The sequence below is a fragment of the Eurytemora carolleeae genome, unplaced genomic scaffold (genome assembly GCF_000591075.1).
Source record: "Eurytemora carolleeae unplaced genomic scaffold, Eaff_2.0 scaffold656, whole genome shotgun sequence".
NCBI lineage: Eukaryota > Metazoa > Arthropoda > Copepoda > Calanoida > Temoridae > Eurytemora > Eurytemora carolleeae.
Genome location: NW_019396616.1, coordinates 65,334 through 85,474, shown reverse-complemented (window position 1 = coordinate 85,474; position 20,141 = coordinate 65,334). Strand labels below are relative to the sequence as shown.

The window sequence follows — 20,141 nt, the reverse complement described above, 5'->3', positions numbered from 1 at the left end:
AATAATAATTATAATAACAATAATAATAATAATAATAATAATAATAATAATAAATAATAATAATAATAATGGTAATGATAATAATGACAATAGTAATAATAATATTATCAATAATATTAATAATAATAATGATAATAAAAAAATAATGACAATAGTAACACCAATAACAATGATATATGATAATTATGATGATGGTTAGAATGATAATAATGAGTATAATCTACAGGCCCTGTCTATGCTCTAAGTACGGATCTGAAGGTTCAGTATGTGACCGGTTGACCGGTCAGTGTCGGTGTCTACCTGGGTATGCCGGCCATACATGCCAGGTTTGCCAGGTATAATACTTGTTAATAATGTAAACCAATACTACACAACACACATCAAACTAAAGTTTTCAATTTAATTTAAATATTGTATGTTTTCAAACTTACATAAAAGCTATTGACAAGATAAATAAGTTTAAAATCTTTTTATGTAACCGAAATTTTTTTATCATTTAATTTTTGATTGCAAAATGAAAATACAAGAAGCATTAAGGTCGCAAAATCTTAACAGCAATTCAAGATACGATTCTGAAAGAGATTGTGAACTAATGTGTCGGTAAACCTTTAAGAAAAGGCATCACATAACAAATTGTACTGTTACAACATTATCTAAAACATAAATACCATTTTTATAAATTTTCCTACAGTGATAACCAAAGCTCTGGAACAGGACTCGAAGTATGATTTTAAATGGTCCAATGAACATGAACCATGAGCAATTGTTCAGTGCAAACAAACCCATTTCACTCAATAAGTAATTTAATAAGTTACTAGTGAAACTAGTTACTAGTGAAACAGCATTAATCACACTTGATAATTGCTTTAATTGTCTTTCTATTCCAGAGTTTTCTGGTTCTCACTGTATTCTCTTGTTGTTTGTTAGGGAGGCAGTAATGAGCTGTCGTGCAGAGAATCCAGGGAGGCGGGGCAACATAGGGACGGGAACCTCTTTCAACCAAATATAGAGAAAGGGGTTGCTTTGAGGGGGAGAGGGCGTAGCAACAGACGCGGAGAGAGCGAGGAAGGGAAGGCAATGATGCCTTTCAGCCACAGTGTTGAAATGAATGACGGATATATGTCAGACCGCACTCGAAATGCGATATCTGTATTTGGAACTCTAGGTAATTAAACGGATATTAATGCTTATTTAATTCTTTAGACGTTGCATGGTTACCATAGATAAAGATAGATTGTGCATAAGACGACATTTTTCATCTTAAAAGATATAAATGTACAGAGATGTTTTAAAGATATTCCTATTATATAGATTAACTAGGTCGGTTGTGAACATTGGCTGTTATTATGTCATTGAGTACTTGTGGTGTACATGAGTTCTGTAGAGAGAAATTTAAGTTAGTTTAGTCCTTCTCATGTCCTTCTTCAGTTCTCATCAATATGATATATTGATTTATTGCTCAGTGAAATATTGTTGTTCAAATAGTTCCATTCCCGGAGTTATTTTACACTGTATTATGAAATCCATTAAAACACCAAACCACCCCGCTTATCATTGAAGTACACTTTGACCCCTAGAAGTATGAGTTTTCAGTATTGAGAAAATGAAAAAATTACACCTAAGCTTTGAAATTTTGTGTTTGATACTCATAATCCCGATTGCTTAATCTCGTTATCCACTGTGGGTACTATCAATTGGAGGATCAACGCTTAATCTCTTCACTTCAGTCAATTCTTCGGGAAACGATCATACCATCTAATAAAAATTATAAAATGTCGAGATCAAGCATTGATCTCAATTTCCACAATACAATAAGAGTTCCATATCTCTGGGTTAATTATTAAATATTTAATTCCAGGTAATTTATGTAATCGGGATAGTGATTGTTCAGCTAGAGATTCAACATGTATCTCATCAGGTTCATATTTTATTTTTTTCATACAATTGTCGTCGAATATACCAATCCAATGAAGACGACTTTCGATTTATATATTTTAAAAATTGGATACACATAACATGAAAATAAAGCCAAGATGGCAATTAGAAAAGCTTAATTCCTTGCAAATTTTAAATTAGAAAAAACTTGTTAACCATCAAAACTTAAATACAAAAGTCGTCATCATTGTATTGATAATATAGCCGATCACTGTATATTAGGGTTTCCAACGTAATAGATTATTCTCTTACGCGTAATTGCGTGCAGTTACGCGTAATAATTTTCATTTCGTGTAATTTCGCAGGATTACGCGTAATTGGGGAAATATCCATTTCGCGAAATTACGGCGTAATTTCGCGTAATTTCTACAACGTAATTTCGCGAAATTTCGTAATGCTTATGCGTAATAAGCGAAACTATAATTACGCGTAATTACGGCGTAATTTCGCGTAATTTCTACAACGTAATTACGCGAAATTTCGTAATGATTACGAGTAATAAGCAAAACTATAATTACGCGTAATTACGGCGTAATTTCGCGTAATTTCTACGAGGTAATTTCGCGAAATTTTGTATTAATTACACATAATTAGTGAAACTTCAATTTCGCGAAATTACGCCGTAATTTCGCGTAATTTCTACAAAGTAATTTTGCGAAACTTTCCAATAATTACATACATGAAATTTTGAAGTTTTAACTTTAATTTAAATAAAACAACTAACTTACACGGAAAATAATGTCACGCAAGTTGAATCAGAAATTTCAGCCAATACTATGCTGATTTAATTTTCACGTTCGACAACTAAAAAGTTTAACAAAGGGCCAACAATTTATTTTTATCAAAAAAAAATACATTATCTATAAATTTTCAATTTTCGACGACTTGTTAATATTTCAACCTACTTTCTTAAGTTTATCTTCCTTGTTTGAAAAAAAATGTTCATAAAATAGTCAAAATATGTTTAATATGTACTTTATTTATTACAGAATTGTTTCGTTTTACGTAATTTCGCTTAATTACTCATTAATTAAGCGAAACTAGACTTTCTTTCGTAAGCGTAATAAACGCGTAATTACGCGAAATGCTCCTGCGGAAGTGAAAGAAAGTAACGTAATTACGACTGGAAACCCTGCTGTATATATGTATTATTTCTGTTTTACATGCTGTTATAGAAGAAAAAGTTCTACTAATTCAGTCTAACTGTCATCTTCCTTCAGTAAAGTTTTACAAGTCCATCTCTAATAATTTTTTTTTTGTGAAAACGTTATTCTTTTACAAAAATCATGATAAAGACCAGAATTTAATATTCTCATTTACCAAAAGTTAAAATATCTTCAATCAGAAAATAGTTTTGTAGTATACACTTCACAATTAGCACAAGGCTTCCTTTGCTACATTTTCTAAGAATCAAAAAAAACAGGTTTTAAAAAAATATCAGTTTTTAAAAGTAGAATCATAAGTATCGGGAACTGGACCACCACTGAAAGAATTGCTGTATATGATGATATGCTAAAAAAAAAGCAAAGTAGCCAGAAAAAATAATTACGGTTGGCATGCCCTGTGCCTATGGTAGCTACAGGGTTGCCAACAAAACCTCTTATGCTGAGCTCTCAGAGCAGAGAATTAATTGTTGCAGCTACAACACTTTCGCGACTGCAATTTTCGCGAAAAATTGTGAAGCTTTGCAAAAAAGTTCGCGAAATACGAACGAAAATTTTTTCGCAAAAGTTTCCGTTCGCTGGAAATCCTACGGAAAACTTTAATGTTCATGAGCTGTCAAAACACGTGCTAGTAAAACATGATAAAACTTTTCCTTTAATAGATAAACCCTGACCTATTAAATAATTCAGTGTGTGAATGTAAGGGAGGATATGTACAGGAGTCTCCTTACTCATGCAAAATTATGTACCCCGGGCCCTGTATGTACACACCGTGTGAGGCAGGGGGTACATGTGAGGAACATGATGGAACATTTACATGCTACTGCAGGTATGTACTGTACTGCAAAAAATATTCTGAAAAAGGAAAACATTTTTTTTTCAGTTCAGATCGAAGTGGTAAATACTGTGAGAAGGCTAAACAAGTTCAAGAGGCCGGATTTTCAGGTAAAAACAAATAACATTTATTTACTTTTTGACAGTCTTCCCAGGAGGGTTTTTATTCGCAATTGTGTAAAAATAGCTGGCTTATTTACCCTGTACAAATTCAAAATTCATATTGTTCCATGCAACAACAAAAATCGGATTAATAGGACACAAAATATTTTTCAGTCCCGTTATCAGAATAATATTACTTTGCAGATCGTTGCGCTAACTTACCGCAAGTATAGCAATATTTGTTCATTGTCTTAAAGACTAGTTTGTAAAAAATAACAAATAATTAAATTTTAATTTTTATTCAAGTTAATTTTTGACAAAATATTGACAAACTTTTCTGAAATTGAATAAAAACTTTTTGCGCATAGAAACCCTACTTATCTCTAATCTCTGCTTCTCCATTCAGTTAAAGACGACTGTCAAGTTTTCAATCAATTATTAATAAATTCCGCTTTATAAAGAACAGCACATTTTTATTATGTTTTTTTATCTAAGCTATCCATTGATTATTAAGGTGCTAGCTATGTGACCCTAAGATACCTCCCTAGCTCTGTAACGAGTACAACACTAGATCTGGAAATTAAACCATATTCTCCTGATGGTATTCTCCTTATAGCTCGGTAAACTATTTTTTTTACTTCAACGGGAATGTTCTAGAATTCGAAAGGAAGCTTCAAATGCATTTCTTATATAAATAAGATTTTCCAAGCTTTGCCGTCGAAGAAACCATGCTTTTTTCCTGTTTTGTAAATCCCTTGTCGTATATACCAGTTCACTAAAAACTACACTCTATTTTAATTTTCATTTCTACCAAGCTTTCAAACAGCAGAAACACTTAAACGTTTAAACAACGCGAAGTTGTCAATTAAAAGCTTCTCTTTGGTTACTTGTAAATCAAAGCATTATCAATAAAAAGTAGTCTTTAATGTATTGACATAGTCACCGATAACTGTATATAAAACTTTAGTTTCAAAATTCTTATTTAATAAGTCTTGGTTCTTTCGGTTTACTCCTTAAAAATTGATAAACAGTCCCTTAGTAGTCCAATATTTTTTCTATCTTCACCTTTCAATCTCGATAGAAGAAAGTTTGGAAATAGGCATAGAAATTAGAAATGAAATTAGTTTTCAGATTTAAACAAAGTAAATATTGTAAAGATAACTATCGTTTCATAAATGACGTAGAGAGTCATTTTATTAATAAATAATAATATAAATGAAACATCATCAAAGATCAACAGGCCTTAGCAATGTTTTAGTTTCTGGTGTGGATTAAAACTATTTTAACTATTAAACCATTAAAAAACATTGAAATGCCTTTATTGAAATTTAACTTTTCTCTTCTATTTTTAATCGTAATTTGTTTCTAGGCAGAATCAGAATGGAAAAGGCGACTTCTTCTCAATCTACCTGAAGAAAGGTCACGTGGAGGTCAAATACGACCTTGGATCAGGACCGGTCACCTTGACCTCTAGTACGCCGGTTAACCTGGGAGCCTGGAATAAACTAGCGGTCAAACGATATAGACAGGTAGGCCTAGTCAAATTTGTTTTTTTCAGTGCACTATAAAACTGTTATTTGGTGCATCATAACAAGAGTATTTTTGTTTGCAGTATTTAAATCTACAGGTGTTAAAATTGATATACATACATTTCATAAAACTAGGGTTCTATACCTTCTTTTGCAGCCATAGAGAATAGAATATATATTAGAGGGGAATTATTTTGTTTTACTGTTTCCATACTGCAGTTGTACTTCACATATTTATGCTATATAACCTTTTGGGCCATGGGATATCATTTTATAGAAAATCTAAAATTATTGTTAAACGAAAACCAAATTATGAAATAGGCTGGTTTCATAATTGACCAATGATCATTTCACATAGACTCTATGCCTTCCACTTTACAAACGATTATTTTCCGTTATAACTATAAATCAAATGATGTTTTTTATTCACCTAATTCATTATAAAGTTTATTTAACAGTTTAAAAAATTCAAAATTGAAATGAATAGTCTAGGGAACATACTGTATTAATGTACTCTACTGCATATAATTTGTGAACATTTACATGATTTGTACACTTTGAACTCCCTTTCAGGCTGAAAGGGACTGAAAAAATTCATACCGAGAGATTTCTAAATTCCCCTCTAATATATATTCTATTCTCTATGTTTGCAGCACACATAAAACAAGGGAATTGTTTACATTCTTATGCAGTACATAAAGCGAGGTTTGTTAACATACTTTGCAGTACATACAGCTAGGTTTGTTTACATTTATATTCAGTACATACAGCGAGGTTTGTTTACATTTATATGCAGTACATAAAGCTAGGGTTGTTAATATTTATATGCAGTACATAAAGGAAGGGCTGTTTCCATTTATATGCAGTACATAAAGCTAGGTTAGTTTAAATTTATATAAAGTACATTAAACTCAGGTTGTTTACATTTATATGCAGTACATAAAACTAGGGTTGTTTATGTTTATATGCAGTACATTAAGCTAGGGTTGTTAATATTCATATGCAGTACACAAAGCTAGGTTAGTTTACATTAGTATGAAGTACATTAAACTAGGGCTTTTTTCATTTATATGCAGTACATAAAACTAGGGTTGTTTATGTTTTTATGCAGTACATACAGCTAGGGTTGTTTACATTTATATGAAGTACATTAAACTAAGGCTATTTACATTTATATGCAGCATATAAAGCTATTCAATTTATTATTCAGTAAAAAAAACAGATAAACATCCTCATATATAGAAAGCATGAAGATGTACGAACAAGAAGAAAATGAAGAACAAGAAATATAAGAAATCTCTAAATATTTTTATCTGATATTTAAAAATATTGTAAAACTTAATTAAAATAAATTATTAAAGTTAAAAAAAAAGAAGAAAATGAAGAACAAGAAATATAGAAATCTCTAAATATTTTCATCTGATATCATATTAATATTTAAAAATATTGTAAAACTTCATTAAAACAAATTATTAAAGTTAAAAAACTTCTTCAAAGTCCTTTATATTTCTCTTTTATTAACAATTTATTGAGCATAGTTTTTCCTGAAGGACTTAAACTTGTTTAACTTTTTTACATAAGTAGCCAATTCAACCTTTGTTTTGTCAAAGTTATGTTTGCACATTTTTGATCTAAATGGAATTATTAAGCATGAATTTATTGGCATGGTTACCTGTATAGGATTGTATGGTTGCACTGAACGGTGGGGAGCCAGTTACCTCTTCTGCTCGGGGCAGAAACAAATCATTAAACTTACGCAGCTATGCGTTTATCGGAGGTAATACTGGGTATCGGAGGTAATACTGGGTATCGGAGGTAATACTGGGTATCGGAGGTGACACTGGGTATGAGGTAATACTGGGTATCGGAAGTAATACTGGGTATCGGAGGTAATTTTGGGTATCGGAAGTGATACTGGGTATCGGAGGTAATACTGGGTATCGGAGGTAATACTGGGTATCGGAAGTAATACTGGGCATCGGCGGTAATACTGGGTATCGTAGGTAATACTGGGCATCGGCGGTAATGCTGGGAATGTGAGGTAAGGCTGGGTAACAAAGGTAAGACTGCAAAACCGAGGTAATATTGCGTGTCGGAGGTAATGCTGGGTGTCGGAGGTAATGTTGGGTGTCGGAGGTAATACTGGGTATCGGAGTTAATATTGGGTGTCGGAGGTAATGCTGGGTGTCGGAGGTGATACTGGGTAAGGAGGTAATACTGGGTATTGGAGGTAATGCTGATTAGTGGTTATTGGAGTTATTGCTAGGTATCAAAGTAACATATGGTATCTGAGGAAAAACTGGGTATCGGAGCTAATATTGTATGGTATACAGTTGGTGAAAAGTTTTACTCAACTATACTTTACCTTAAAAACAATTTTACTATAACATGACTGTAATATTCTATTTTTCATTATTCTCTTTGGTATCAAACATACTTACCTAATAGGAAGAGACATTTTAAACTAGTCACCAAGTGTCCTGGTTTAGAATGTTTTTTTTCAGAGGGTCTAACAGTTTTACGTTTTAAAAATGGTTTAACTAAAAATATAATTTATAAATCTAATGTAAATGCTATTCTTAGGTATTCCAGCTTCTAACTTTTCCGGGATATTCGGTATGGTTGGAACTACAGAGAATTTTCAGGTATTAAATAATATTGTACTTGGTGGGATAGAAATAGTGATANCCCCGGCCCATCCCCCTCGTATATGAAAGGAATTTGCTTTTTTAACCTCACGGGGTTGAGGTGCGGTAATGTACCCCTATTCTACAGTTTCTACATAATTCTTTAATTCAATTTAATTCAAACTAAATATATATCTATATACTTAAGCTCTTCGCCCATATATATATATATTTTGCACTGTATATTTATATATGTCAGCTATAACTGACTTAACGGCTGGACTGAATGGGCTGAAATTTTTTTCTTCATAATTTTTTTCTTTCAAAATTCGATTTTTTTATTCCACGGGCATCGCTGAGCTCTTCACATAGTAATATAAATATATGTAGGGCTGTATACGTGAGGTTGGAACGAGGGGGAGAGGGATAAGTTTAGTTTCAGACTCTGAGCCGCTACTTCTTTCATCTCACAATATTAGGAAAACCTTGCACTTTAAACTCAAGAAAAGAAACAAAATTCCAAAAATTCTTTTTTCCCCCTAATTTTTTATCATTCCTATACTGATTCCTATACTGATTCCTATACTGATTGACATAACAAATTTGAATGATTTTTTTGCAAAAAGAATTTAGTTTTTGCCAAAAATCCCAATTTTATAATATCTAAATCTCAACAACCAGATGATGATGCATACCTTTCATATTTCAAACTTACATTGTTTGATCCACCAGAATTCATAGTTTGAAATATCTACCGTCTACGACATTTGGTTTTAAAGAAATTGGGATTTAAAAATCCAAGTTTGTGGCAAAGACTCAATTCCTTTAAACCATCATCACTGAATTTTTATTTTAAATAATAAAGTTTGTGCTTGGTTTGCAGTGAGTGCTCTGAGCTGGCGTGCTCCAGGTTCTCCTGTAAGCACGGGGGAACCTGCTCCTTAAGGAGCTCAAAACCTAGGTGCTCCTGCCCACAAGGGTTCAGGGGAAGGAGGTGTAACAAGAGGAAAAAGGAGAAGAGAGGACATAAGAAACGAAAATATTTCTCCAAAGTTCAGATCCCGTTTTTGAAGAATAAAAAGGAGTACAAAAGATACAAATACACAATCAACTAATGAACATTCTTTTTCGATCCTACCAAAAACCTGTTTAATGTTCAAACAGTTATAGCTCCAAACATAAAAATGGAAAATGGATATTTTTTCTGTTTAAATCTGTACAAATTGTTGAGAAAATAACCAACTGTATGTAAACATTGTTGTAAAGTTTATTATACAGTGATAACCAGAAAACTGCAGAATATAAAGACGACATTAAAGCAATAATAAATTTTATTTGATGTGGTTACAAAGCAAATAGTTTTTCTGGTAACTTATTAAATCACTTAGTAAGTCAATTGAGCAATATTACACCGCACAATAGTGGTGTGTCACGTCATGTTCATTGCACTATTTAAAGTCATAAATTATGTTTAGAAGTCGTGTTCATTTTCCAGAGTTTTCTGGTTATCACTGTATGTATTTCCTGCGGGCTGTGATTTATATTATTTAAACTTCAGTATTTTTCACTTAAATAAATGTAAATCTATCTATCTATCTATCAATCAATCTATCTATCTATCTATCTATCTATCTATCTATCTATCTATCTATCTATCTATCTATCTATCTATCTATCTATCTATCTATCTATCTATCTTTTCCAGGTCATAGCATTGAAATCTCCAGCATGTGTTCACGAAGTGTAGTGTTATCTCATCTCTCAGTACTCTCAAATCTTCAAAAAACGATAAAACACGAAACAGTAATTATAGAAACTTCCTTAAACAGGATTGTCTCCAAATACGACGGATGCTAGAAACTAAGCGACTGATACTGGTTTTAAGTTGAGTAAACCACTCTGAAGAAAGGGAAACACGCGACTTAAGTTCTGTTGGGACCGCACAAATTTCAATATGATGTAAACTTTAGCTCAAGGTGCGCTTTTTCATTGGTATGAAGATGGTTTGAATAGATTAGATGATACTTATCTCAAGGATTACCCAGAATTCAAGCCAAAATCTTTATAACTTGAATCTCCTAAATGTTTATAGATATTTATTGGCATGGTTACCTGTATAGGATTGTATGGTTGCACTGAACGGTGGGGAGCCAGTTACCTCTTCTGCTCGGGACTCTATTTTAATTTTCATTTCTACCAAGCTTTCAAACAGCAGAAACACTTAAACGTTTAAACAACGCGAAGTTGTCAATTAAAAGCTTCTCTTTGTGTACTTGTAAACTTGTAATTTGAAAAATGTTTGTTAGGGATCAACGCATGATTAGTAAAAAGTCGTCTTTATTGTATTGTTATAATCGCCGATCACTGTATAAAGAGAGATCTAACTATATTTTTAACAATGCAACCGTGACCGTACAGGCCCAAAAGAAATGTTAAGCTTTACTATTGTTTACAATAAAATTAGTTCCTGATCTAATACGTCATAGTAAAATGTAGACATCCCTCTCCTTGTTTATATTCAATGCTCAGGATCCGGATCAGTTTGATCAATAAGATTTTGGCTTCCTGGATCCGGATNTTTCTGAGTTATCTATATCTCAGTGATGACCAAGTTTCTGAGTTGTCTAGATCTCAGTGAGGATAAAGTTTCTGAGTTGTCTTTATCTCCGTGATGACCAAGTTTCTTAGTTGTCTTTATCTCAGTGAGGATAAAGTTTCTGAGTTGTCTTTATCTCAGTGAGGATAAATTTTCTTAGTTGTCTATATCTCAGTGATGACCAAGTTTCTGAATTGTCTATATCTCAGTGATGACCAAGTTTCTTAGTTATCTATATCTCAGTGATGACCAAGTTTCTGAGTTGTCTAGATCTCAGTGAGGATAATGTTTCTGAGTTGTCTATATCTACGTGATGACCAAGTTTCTGAGTTGTCTATATCTCAGTGAGGATAAAGTTTCTGAGTTGTCTTTATCTCAGTGAGGATAAAGTTTCTGAGTTGTCTATATTTAAGTGATGGCCAAGTTTCAGAGTTGTCTATCTCAAAAAAATTTTGCACAAATGCGCTAAACTTATTACGCTTCATGCGTAAAAGATGCGCAAAAGTTCGCCAAAAAAAAATTGGAAACCCAAGTTGCCTTGCCTTTCCTAGGCTGGTATATGCAGGCCTTTGATGAGCATTATAGACCTAGTATATACTGTTTCGTTGTTATGAAGATGACAAAGTTAACTAATCTATAGTTTCGAGAAATCGGCTTATTGTTGTTTTATTCTGAAAACCGTGTTTTCAGCGAAATAAGAAAAAAGGTTTCTCGCAAATTTCGCTTTTTTGCCCTTCTTTACGCAGGAAAAATTCCGTGCAAATTCTGCAATTTTGCGAAATAAAAAACACTTTCAGTAAGTTTGTTTTCCTTTTTCTTTTTTCTTTTTGCTCGAATTGAATTTGACTAAAATTCAGCACAAATCTTGCGCGGTGCAATGCTCGGAATTGCGCACAATTGGCGCTAGCTTCCTTAAAATCAATTTTTGCGCATTAATGCGGAATTCCGCGAAAAGATTTTCGGAAGTCGCAAGCATATTTGTTCATTTTTGCAAGAAAATTTGCTTCCGCTAAAAACCCAACCCAAAAAGCATTGATATTTAGTGATAGGAACCTTTTTAGATTTCTCAAGTCCTAAACTTGAACCATCCATATTGAGAATATCCATTAAGCATAAACCATTAAGATCCCTAGACCTAGTAAATATATTGAGATAATCAAATAAATGCATACATTAGATTTAATAATGATTCCAGGCATACAAGCGTTTACATCTTATGAATCATCAATGCTAACTAATTGTTTAAAATTGCAAAACAGAAAATTTCTTGTATTCATTTATTCTCGTGAATTCCAAGAATTTTTAATTTGTAAAAGATTCAATTTTAAAAATTTTAAAAATTTATAAATTTTTACCATTTTTTAACAATGTTTTTATAATCTATTTTTTATAACTTTTTAAAAATAAAACGATATGAGGAATAGTTTATAATTTATAATTTTCATATTCTTTCTCCTTTTAACAATTACAAATTACAATATCTATCCTTGATGGAAAGGAGACAATAATCATATTGCTCTTAATTTTCTATTTATCAACCATGAGAGGCGTGGCTTACCACATAATTTTTGCGTCCGCACCATAAATAATGTCACAATTCTCAATTATTTCTTCCTACCTTCTTCCGGGTGGTTGCTTCTGTGTTTTAGATGTATTATATCATATAACACATTTTTTCTTCAAATTTAGGCAACGTCATGTTATTCAATGATTTGATTTTGTTTAAAATGGAATACATTTTGTTTGAAAAAAAACCCCGATATTTGAGCACAATTTAGCACAAAACGGAAAATATCTATTTTTTGTCCAGACCACGTCTATATTTCGTACGGACCACACACTTCCTCTTATTTTCTTATTTTACTCCTAAACTGCAACTTTTAGGTGAATCGCTGGGATTTTTAGAATCTACAACTAAAAATTAACATGATTTTGGTAAGGAGCAAAGCAAGTGTTTTGGATTTGCTCGAGGTATTGTTAAATAAAAATGTTCATAAATTGTTTTTTGCCTTTTTTACCTCATAAAATGTTCTTCTTAAAAAAAACAGAAAAAAAAATATTTCAATCAAGAATTTACAACATGACGTAGCTCAAAATTCGAATAAGATAATGTAAAGTACTTTAAAATAGAATGAAAACAATTCCAGACGAAAAAAAGTGTGATCGGACAAAATAATGGTGAATTGTAGTAAGATTAGTAGCGATCAAAAGCGCTTTTTTGTCGCATTAAGCCTATACCCCCTTTTATTTTTCGCAAACACTCTCTTTAAGGCACCAATCCTAAAGTATTTTGTAGCTCTGAATATATATGATAATATGAAGACTATCCACGTAGGACGAGGGAAGGAACCCATCGGATGCCATAAGCCTCCGCTGTGCTGACACGAGCCTCCTAGATTTGCTAGGCAGACTGAGCCTCCGCCATGCAGTAAGAGCCTCCCAGGGAGTAAGGAATAGAAGGGAGATATAACTGACACGGTTCTCCCTAACATATGATTACACATGCTTTGCAGACGGGTACTCCATTTGTATATGAAATATTCAGAATAGGTTATTGTATACGCGGTAATTGTACATCAGACAAATATTTCTTATTCAAATGAAGCATGTATAATCCTATGGTAGGACGAACCGCGTCAGTTATCTTCCTTCTATTCCTTACTCCCTGGAGCCCGAAATTTAAAAGAGTATCATTGAACGAAACTCCCGAGTTTCCTTCTTGGGGTCTTAACATTTGTGTAGATTTTGATTTAAGAGATTCGAAAAAAATGGAGAATATGAAAAAAACTAAATATAATAATATTTCATAACAAAAATATTGAAATTCACAAAACTGCCTTACCCCATTCGTGAAACCCGGGTTTCAAAACTGGTTTTCATAACGATATACTTTCTTAAGTTTTGGGCTCTGGAGCCTCCGCTTTGCAATTAACGAGCCTCCGCTATACAGCACAGCTTCCTTTAACTCATGGTTTTTAAATGAAATGTATAATTTGTTTCTTGTTTTTTTTTCAACAAAGTGGCATAAAAAGTTTATCAAAGATCAATTATTATAATTGGTTTATAAATCTTTTTTCATGCAGAAAGGAAAACAATGAGAAAAAATTCTGAAAGTTATTTTATTTGATATTTTATAAGCTTTGATTTAAGCGATACCTTTCGAAATTATTATCAGATTAAGACAATCAAAATTTTGACAGTAATCTAAATCTAAATAGTTTTTCCTAAAAAAGTATTGCATAATTCAAATATTAAAGCAAAATAAACTAGATCAATTAAGATAAATTTCCAAACAGCCTCAATCAAATAGCAACATTAATCTAGAGTAAAATTCTTGAACTTGTGTAAAAAACTGAAAACTTTTATATTACATGTAAAAGCCAAGAGTTATAATGAAACTGAGCTGTATAGCGTAGGCTCTTACTGCATGATGGTGGCTCGCTTTGCCTAGGAGATCTGGAAGGCTCGTGTTAGCATGTCAGATACTCATGACGTCAGGGCTTCCCTCCCTCGATGATTTATCTAATTATCAATACTAATATTCAAATATATCTACTTAAAACTAACCCTTAGAAATACGATCACTCTATATAAAAGTGTACAGTGAGATACGTACGTAAACATATCGTGATGTATACAACCGACCACTCTGGCGACAGTATTTTAATTTTTCGAGAGTTTGGCTTCATAGTCAAATTCTTCTAAAATCAGATAAGATTCATGATCAATAAACTCCGTAACTTATAAATCTCTTGTGAAACTGTGAAACTGTTAAGGAGAAAACTATGTTTGATTTATTTTCTTAGTTTTATGCAAGAATACTTTCCCAGAAGGGTTCTACTCTGAGAATGCTAAATTTTGAACAAGCTAAGCATGAATATATGTTCACGCAAGAATGTCAGATCTACAATCGCATTTGCAATAAAAACAATGTGCTTTACATTAAATTCAACCCAATTCTAAATATTGCAATGCAATTTCTTTCAAGCACGCAGTATTTATATCGAATCTATTCTGTCCTGAATTATTAAAAATTGCTTTGCAACGATAACCAAAGAGATTTTGCTGTGCTAGAGGAGCTCGAGGGATTAAAGAACAAGGATTCAAAGTAAAGAGGTCGCTCACAAGAATTAAGGATTTATACATAAAACTTATGTGAAAATAATTCTTAAATGCAAACCAGATCAAATTGATTCAAGAGAAATGCAGGCGAGTTTGTTATTACAACCTTCCAATTAAAATATTTTCAAAGATCCAAGACGACTTTTGAAGTCATCTTTCAATGCTGACGCTGTATTTATCAGTTCAATGGCACAACCACAACCAAGAAATCTTGTTATAGGTAAAATTAACATTATATTTCCAGTTGTAAAAAATGTAAAACAATCATAATAAAACTCTATGATCTGCGAGTACTATGAAGCTGTGGGACGACAAATTCCAGTTTTGACATGACAACTCTTCCCGTTAAACTTATGTAGTTCTTCACGAATCTTCTGAGGGGTTCCGGTCAATCCAAGCTCCTCAGCTACCTAAATACAACAACTCATTTTTTGGAGATACCGCTTAACTATCACTCCACGCCGGTTCAAATCCTGAAAAACCGCGTCACTTTCCTTGATTAATTTCAGAAATAAATTTGAACCAACTCTTGAATCCGGTAGATAGTCAGAGTAAGGGAAAATTGAAGCCTTACAACATGAATATATAAGGACAAAGTATTAACCCAAATATTTTAGAGGGCCTGTTCAACAATTCGTAAAAGTCGTGCGATCAAAATCTTATTTTAAGTATTGCAATTGGCACACATTCCAACAACGTTTAAAAGTTTTATAATAAAATTTCTGATTATCAGCCTCGAGGTTTAAGGCGTCCCATGATTGAATAAGATTATCTCCAAGCTTTACGCTATGAACTGATGAAAAACGAAAAAAAATTTAGCAGTCGTTTCACATTTAACATTTTATTTTAAAAAATGTTTTTAAATTTCTGATTAGAGCCTGCATTCACAATTTAGAGCTCTAAATGATCTTATATGTGGGACACCCTGTTTACTAAAATATTAACCTCTAGATGTGGGGCAGCATCAGGGAAGCATTGAAGAGGAAGTTCACCGAAGGGAGACATGTATTTACTAAACACACGGTTATTAATATCTAGACAAATAATATAATAAAGCTCTTCGCTCATAAATATATAAATTAGCTAAGCACAAACGGCTGGGCCGAATTGGCAGAAGATCCAGGTACAAAGATATTTTACCTGTAACAGGTCACTAGGAAAAACTAAGAGGACACTGGGTCCAAGTACGGAGGCTGTCTACCTGTAATAGGTCATAAGGAAGAGGCCGCAAGGACATTGGGTCCAGGAACTAATGTTTACCTGTAACAGGTAATTAGGAAGAAACTACAAGGACACTGGGACCTGTAACAGGTCATGAGGAAGAGGCTACGAGGACACAAGGTCCAATTACGGAGGCTAGTCTACCTGAAACAGGTCATAAGGAAGAAGCTGCGAGGACACTGGGTCCACGTACTAAAAGTTTACCTGCAACAGGTCATGAGGGAGAAACTTAAGAGGACACTGCATGGGTCCAGGTACTTAAATGATTACCTGTAACAGGTCATAAGGAAGAGACTGCGAGGACACTGGGTCCAGGTACTGAGGCAGGTATCCAAACAAAGGCCCACTCTCTCATCGTAGCATGAAGGCCAGTCACAGCAGCCGGATGGACCACCTAAAATAAATAAAAGCATGGTACTGCACTATTAAATACAGAAATAAATAAATCTGAAAAACCCACTAAAAAGGGAATAGTGATCTTGTGAAGTAGAAAAAATCTTGCAGAGTTTGTTTATTTAGTTGTGGCTTTTTTCCCCAAGAATTTATGTCTGAAAACCCGAGTTAATAGATCTTACCTATATCATCTGGCCCCTCAGCAACCACAGCAGCTTGGATAACAACAGCCACCATGAGAACACAAAGAACCAGATCCTGCATCTAAAAATATACAACATGAAAACACAGAGATTCAGATCCAGCATCTAAATATACAACATAACACAAAACCATATCCATCATCTCTAAATATACAACATTGTTGACCTTTAAAAAAAGGTCAGAAAATATACAAATAAAGAAATCAGAAAAAACCCAAATAGTCTATAACATTTATTTAAGAAAAATAATATTGTTTTGAAATATTTGCACAAATGGCGAAGTTAAAATTGGTTGATTGAAATTGAACAAAGGATTATAAATTGACGAACATCAGTAGCAACTTCATATTGGTAGTGTATAACTTCATATTGGTGGTGCAGATCAACTAGAACTGGAACAACAGGTTTCTGCTCTCTCCAGGTTATTAAACTCATTAGAGTTGAGATTATCCTCTTGTGGAGGAGAGTTAGAACCCTTGGAACAGGGTGAGTATCCTCTTGTAGAGGAGAATTNCTCACAGTAGATGACATGATCTCTTGACTGGTTGTGATGGAAGACTGTAGTAAACTGTTGATTAATTGTGTTTACATTTTAATAATATGTTGTTTATATTTTTATAAAACTGGTTTGTGTACACAGAGAACATGTACGAACAATTTAGACATGAATTATTAAATATTATATTTTTTCCTTTTTATTCTCTATTTTCTATATTTCATGTTTTAAATTATAATTTGCATTTTTCTCTTTTTCTAATAATTTCCAATATTCATAATTTCTTGATTTATCTCTGATCCATTCTTACTATTTTCCTAAATTTATTCTTTATCATTTTTTATATTTTGAATTCAGAAAGGGACCGTAGTTATAACTAATGTGACCCTCCATTTATAGCGTGATATGTCCGATTCACAACGGTACCCTAATAAATGAATTAAAAATCTACGCTTTTCTATTTAAAAACATATAATTTTCAATAGTGGATCCTATTCAAAAATTGACTTATGCATTTATAATGAAAAGATATCGAAGAAATCGTCAGAATTGAAGACTTTGTGCAAGTTATAGAAAACCAGCAATTTCAGAATTTTAATCAGATAAAAGGGTACCATTGTGATTCAGGCATTCCCCTCTAAAAATGAAAACTTAGTTAAAACGACAACGGCAGCTCTAATAAGCTTTTTTCATTCTTTTGCTTATTTACTTACTATATATAAACAATTCTTAAATCTTCATTGATTTCACCTTTTCTTCCTAATGAGTCTTAATTTTAAACGTTTTCTTTATTTTAAAATTCCATTTATATAATTTTCTTTTCTTCTTCTTATTCATAATCATTTATTATATTTATCATCCTTATAGTTGAAGCAGGCCCTTAGCTAGGAATATTTCACGGGGGGAGGGGGGACAAATGATAGTAATGGCAACATTTAAACAATTTTTTTTATCTGAAAACCTCAAAAAGTGACAAAATTAATGACTCAAGACTAAAAAAATAGATTTTTATCTTATCACACATTACAATTTATTAAGATAGATATGTTGCCTGTATTTGCGTTCAGTTATTGTATTTATCATTCTTATAATTAAAAAGTCTCTTAAAGAATAGATCTAAACAGACAAAGCAGCGTAATCTCTTCCGTTAATTATCTTGCCACTTGATAATTTGACACTGTACACTTTTGTTTTCATAATTTCTCTATCCCCCCCCCCACCACCGCGCTGTTGCGCTTAAAGGGACAGACCGGCAAGGTAGTTAAACATTTTTGTTTTCATAATTTCTCTATCCTTTTTACTTTATTTTTCGTCGTCGTTATTTAATATTTAAAAAACGATTCTGAAAACGTACCCACGCTCAAACTCAGTAATTATACATCGTGGAAACGTTTAAATGTCTCAAATAAAATCTAAAGAATCTGTCCACAACTCTGCATACTCAGTTTAACTACCTTATATAGCCGGTCTGTCCCTTTCAGCAATCAGGTGTTCTGTTCATGAAGCCGAATCTCTAATTTTGTCGTTGTTGTAACATTAAAAACATTCTCTAACTTTGTAGTTTTTTACAGAAAACTATATGAAAGAGGAAGAAGACTTAAAACAGCAAAACTTAGGTGAATTTGATGTTGTTACAAAGCAAATAGTTTAACTTGTAACTTATTAAATCACTAATTAAGTCAAACCTTGAACCCAAAACTCGTCTTCCTATTCCAGAGTTTTCTAGTTATCACTGTATTATTAGAAAAATGATGTAACTAGAAAAATGTTCATGTAAATTTTCCTTTTTGTCACTGTATAAAAATTGTTCTCTATAACTTTGTCGTTTACGTAACTTAAAAAAATGTTGTCGTTCTTGGAACTATTAAAAACGTTCTAGAACTTTGTAGATCAACATAAAATTAGAAGGTGCTCAATTTCTTTAGCATTGTTCTGAGAAACTAGAAAAACTTTCTGTAAATTTTAGTTCTATATCACGTCATCAACGTGAATACATAAAACTAGAAAAGGGTAAACTTTCTTCATCTTTTTCGTGATGTAATAAAATAAACTTTATAGAAACTTTCATTCTCTTTATCTTTGTCTTTCATCGTTCTCAAACTTTGTAGATTATCATAATACTAGACAAATTGGTGCTCTGTCTTTATTATTGGTTTGAGTAACCAGAAAAATGTCCTGTGGCCGAAATTAAAGAATTTGAGCGGCGGTTTAAATTTAAGCCGCGGTTTAAATATGGTTGGTACCACTTAAAATTGTATCAAATGTTTCAAGATTTAAGCCGGCGCTTAGTGTAAACCGGGTTTTGGCGGATTTAAACCGCCGCTCAAATTCTTTAAATTCCATCTCTGTGCCCTTAAAAAACGGTTTAAGTTGAAGAGAAGTAATTAAACTTAGTCTACGTGGTTCAGCTACTATACTCACTAGATAATGCCTTTCTTATTAGATTATATTTGTGCGTAAACTTAAGATCTTTATTTATACGCTCAATTGAATCCAAAATTTATTCAATAGAATAAGCATATGCACAATTAAAAATAAACGAAAAAAAATTTGACGAAAAAATCATCAAATAACAAAATCATTGATAAAAGATCCAAATCGGAGATGTTCAACTGAACTAATATTCTCGAAGAGGGGAACTAAACTCTGGTAGCAGTCTCTGTACACCCTTTTATCTAACTCAGAAAACTTTTTTGTATAAAAGATGTTTTAGGACCCAAAAGGTTATAAAGGACAAATGTGTGAAGTACACCTGCAGTATGAAAGCAGTACAACAAAAAAGCGGTTTTACATTTTTTTTCGAGTTAATACCGCTCTTTTTTAATCTATTCTCTTTGATAATAGGTTGAGACATTAATAGTTGCAAGATCAGGTCCTAATTAAGGCATTGATAGCTCAAGAAAAGCGCTTTTTTGTCGCA

At 32.6% G+C, this 20,141-nt stretch overlaps 2 protein-coding genes across 2 annotated transcripts; one reads left to right on the top strand and one right to left on the bottom strand.

Annotated features, from left to right (window-relative positions):
• Positions 1-226: 226 nt before the first annotated feature.
• Positions 227-9,736, top strand: LOC111706362 (pikachurin; the record flags this gene model as incomplete). The annotated part of the gene is given in 11 exon segments (XM_023479221.1): positions 227-335; positions 928-1,165; positions 1,859-1,918; positions 3,789-3,927; positions 3,982-4,043; positions 4,549-4,654; positions 5,404-5,563; positions 7,244-7,340; positions 8,147-8,208; positions 8,581-8,669; positions 9,074-9,736. Coding segments are annotated over 11 exon segments (1,354 nt in total), but the record flags the coding sequence as incomplete, so codon positions are not given.
• Positions 9,737-15,125: 5,389 nt separating this feature from the next.
• LOC111706367 (uncharacterized) lies at positions 15,126-17,343 on the bottom strand. Its single transcript, XM_023479229.1, has 5 exons — positions 17,245-17,343; positions 16,705-16,786; positions 16,400-16,523; positions 15,854-15,920; positions 15,126-15,318 (listed from the first exon to the last, which is right to left on the bottom strand). Exons 1-5 carry the CDS (start codon positions 17,254-17,256, stop codon positions 15,202-15,204), a joined length of 402 nt encoding a protein of 133 aa, XP_023334997.1. The 5' UTR covers positions 17,257-17,343; the 3' UTR covers positions 15,126-15,201.
• Between the last annotated feature and the right edge of the window lie 2,798 nt (positions 17,344-20,141).

Coding starts and splice junctions, on each gene's coding strand:
- LOC111706367 (XM_023479229.1), bottom strand. Junction 16,524..16,704: donor TGAGGGGCCAGATGATATAG/GTAAGATCTATT, acceptor TATTTATTTTAG/GTGGTCCATCCGGCTGCTGT. Junction 15,319..15,853: donor ATGCTGCCCCACATCTAGAG/GTTAATATTTTA, acceptor TGTTGTATTTAG/GTAGCTGAGGAGCTTGGATT.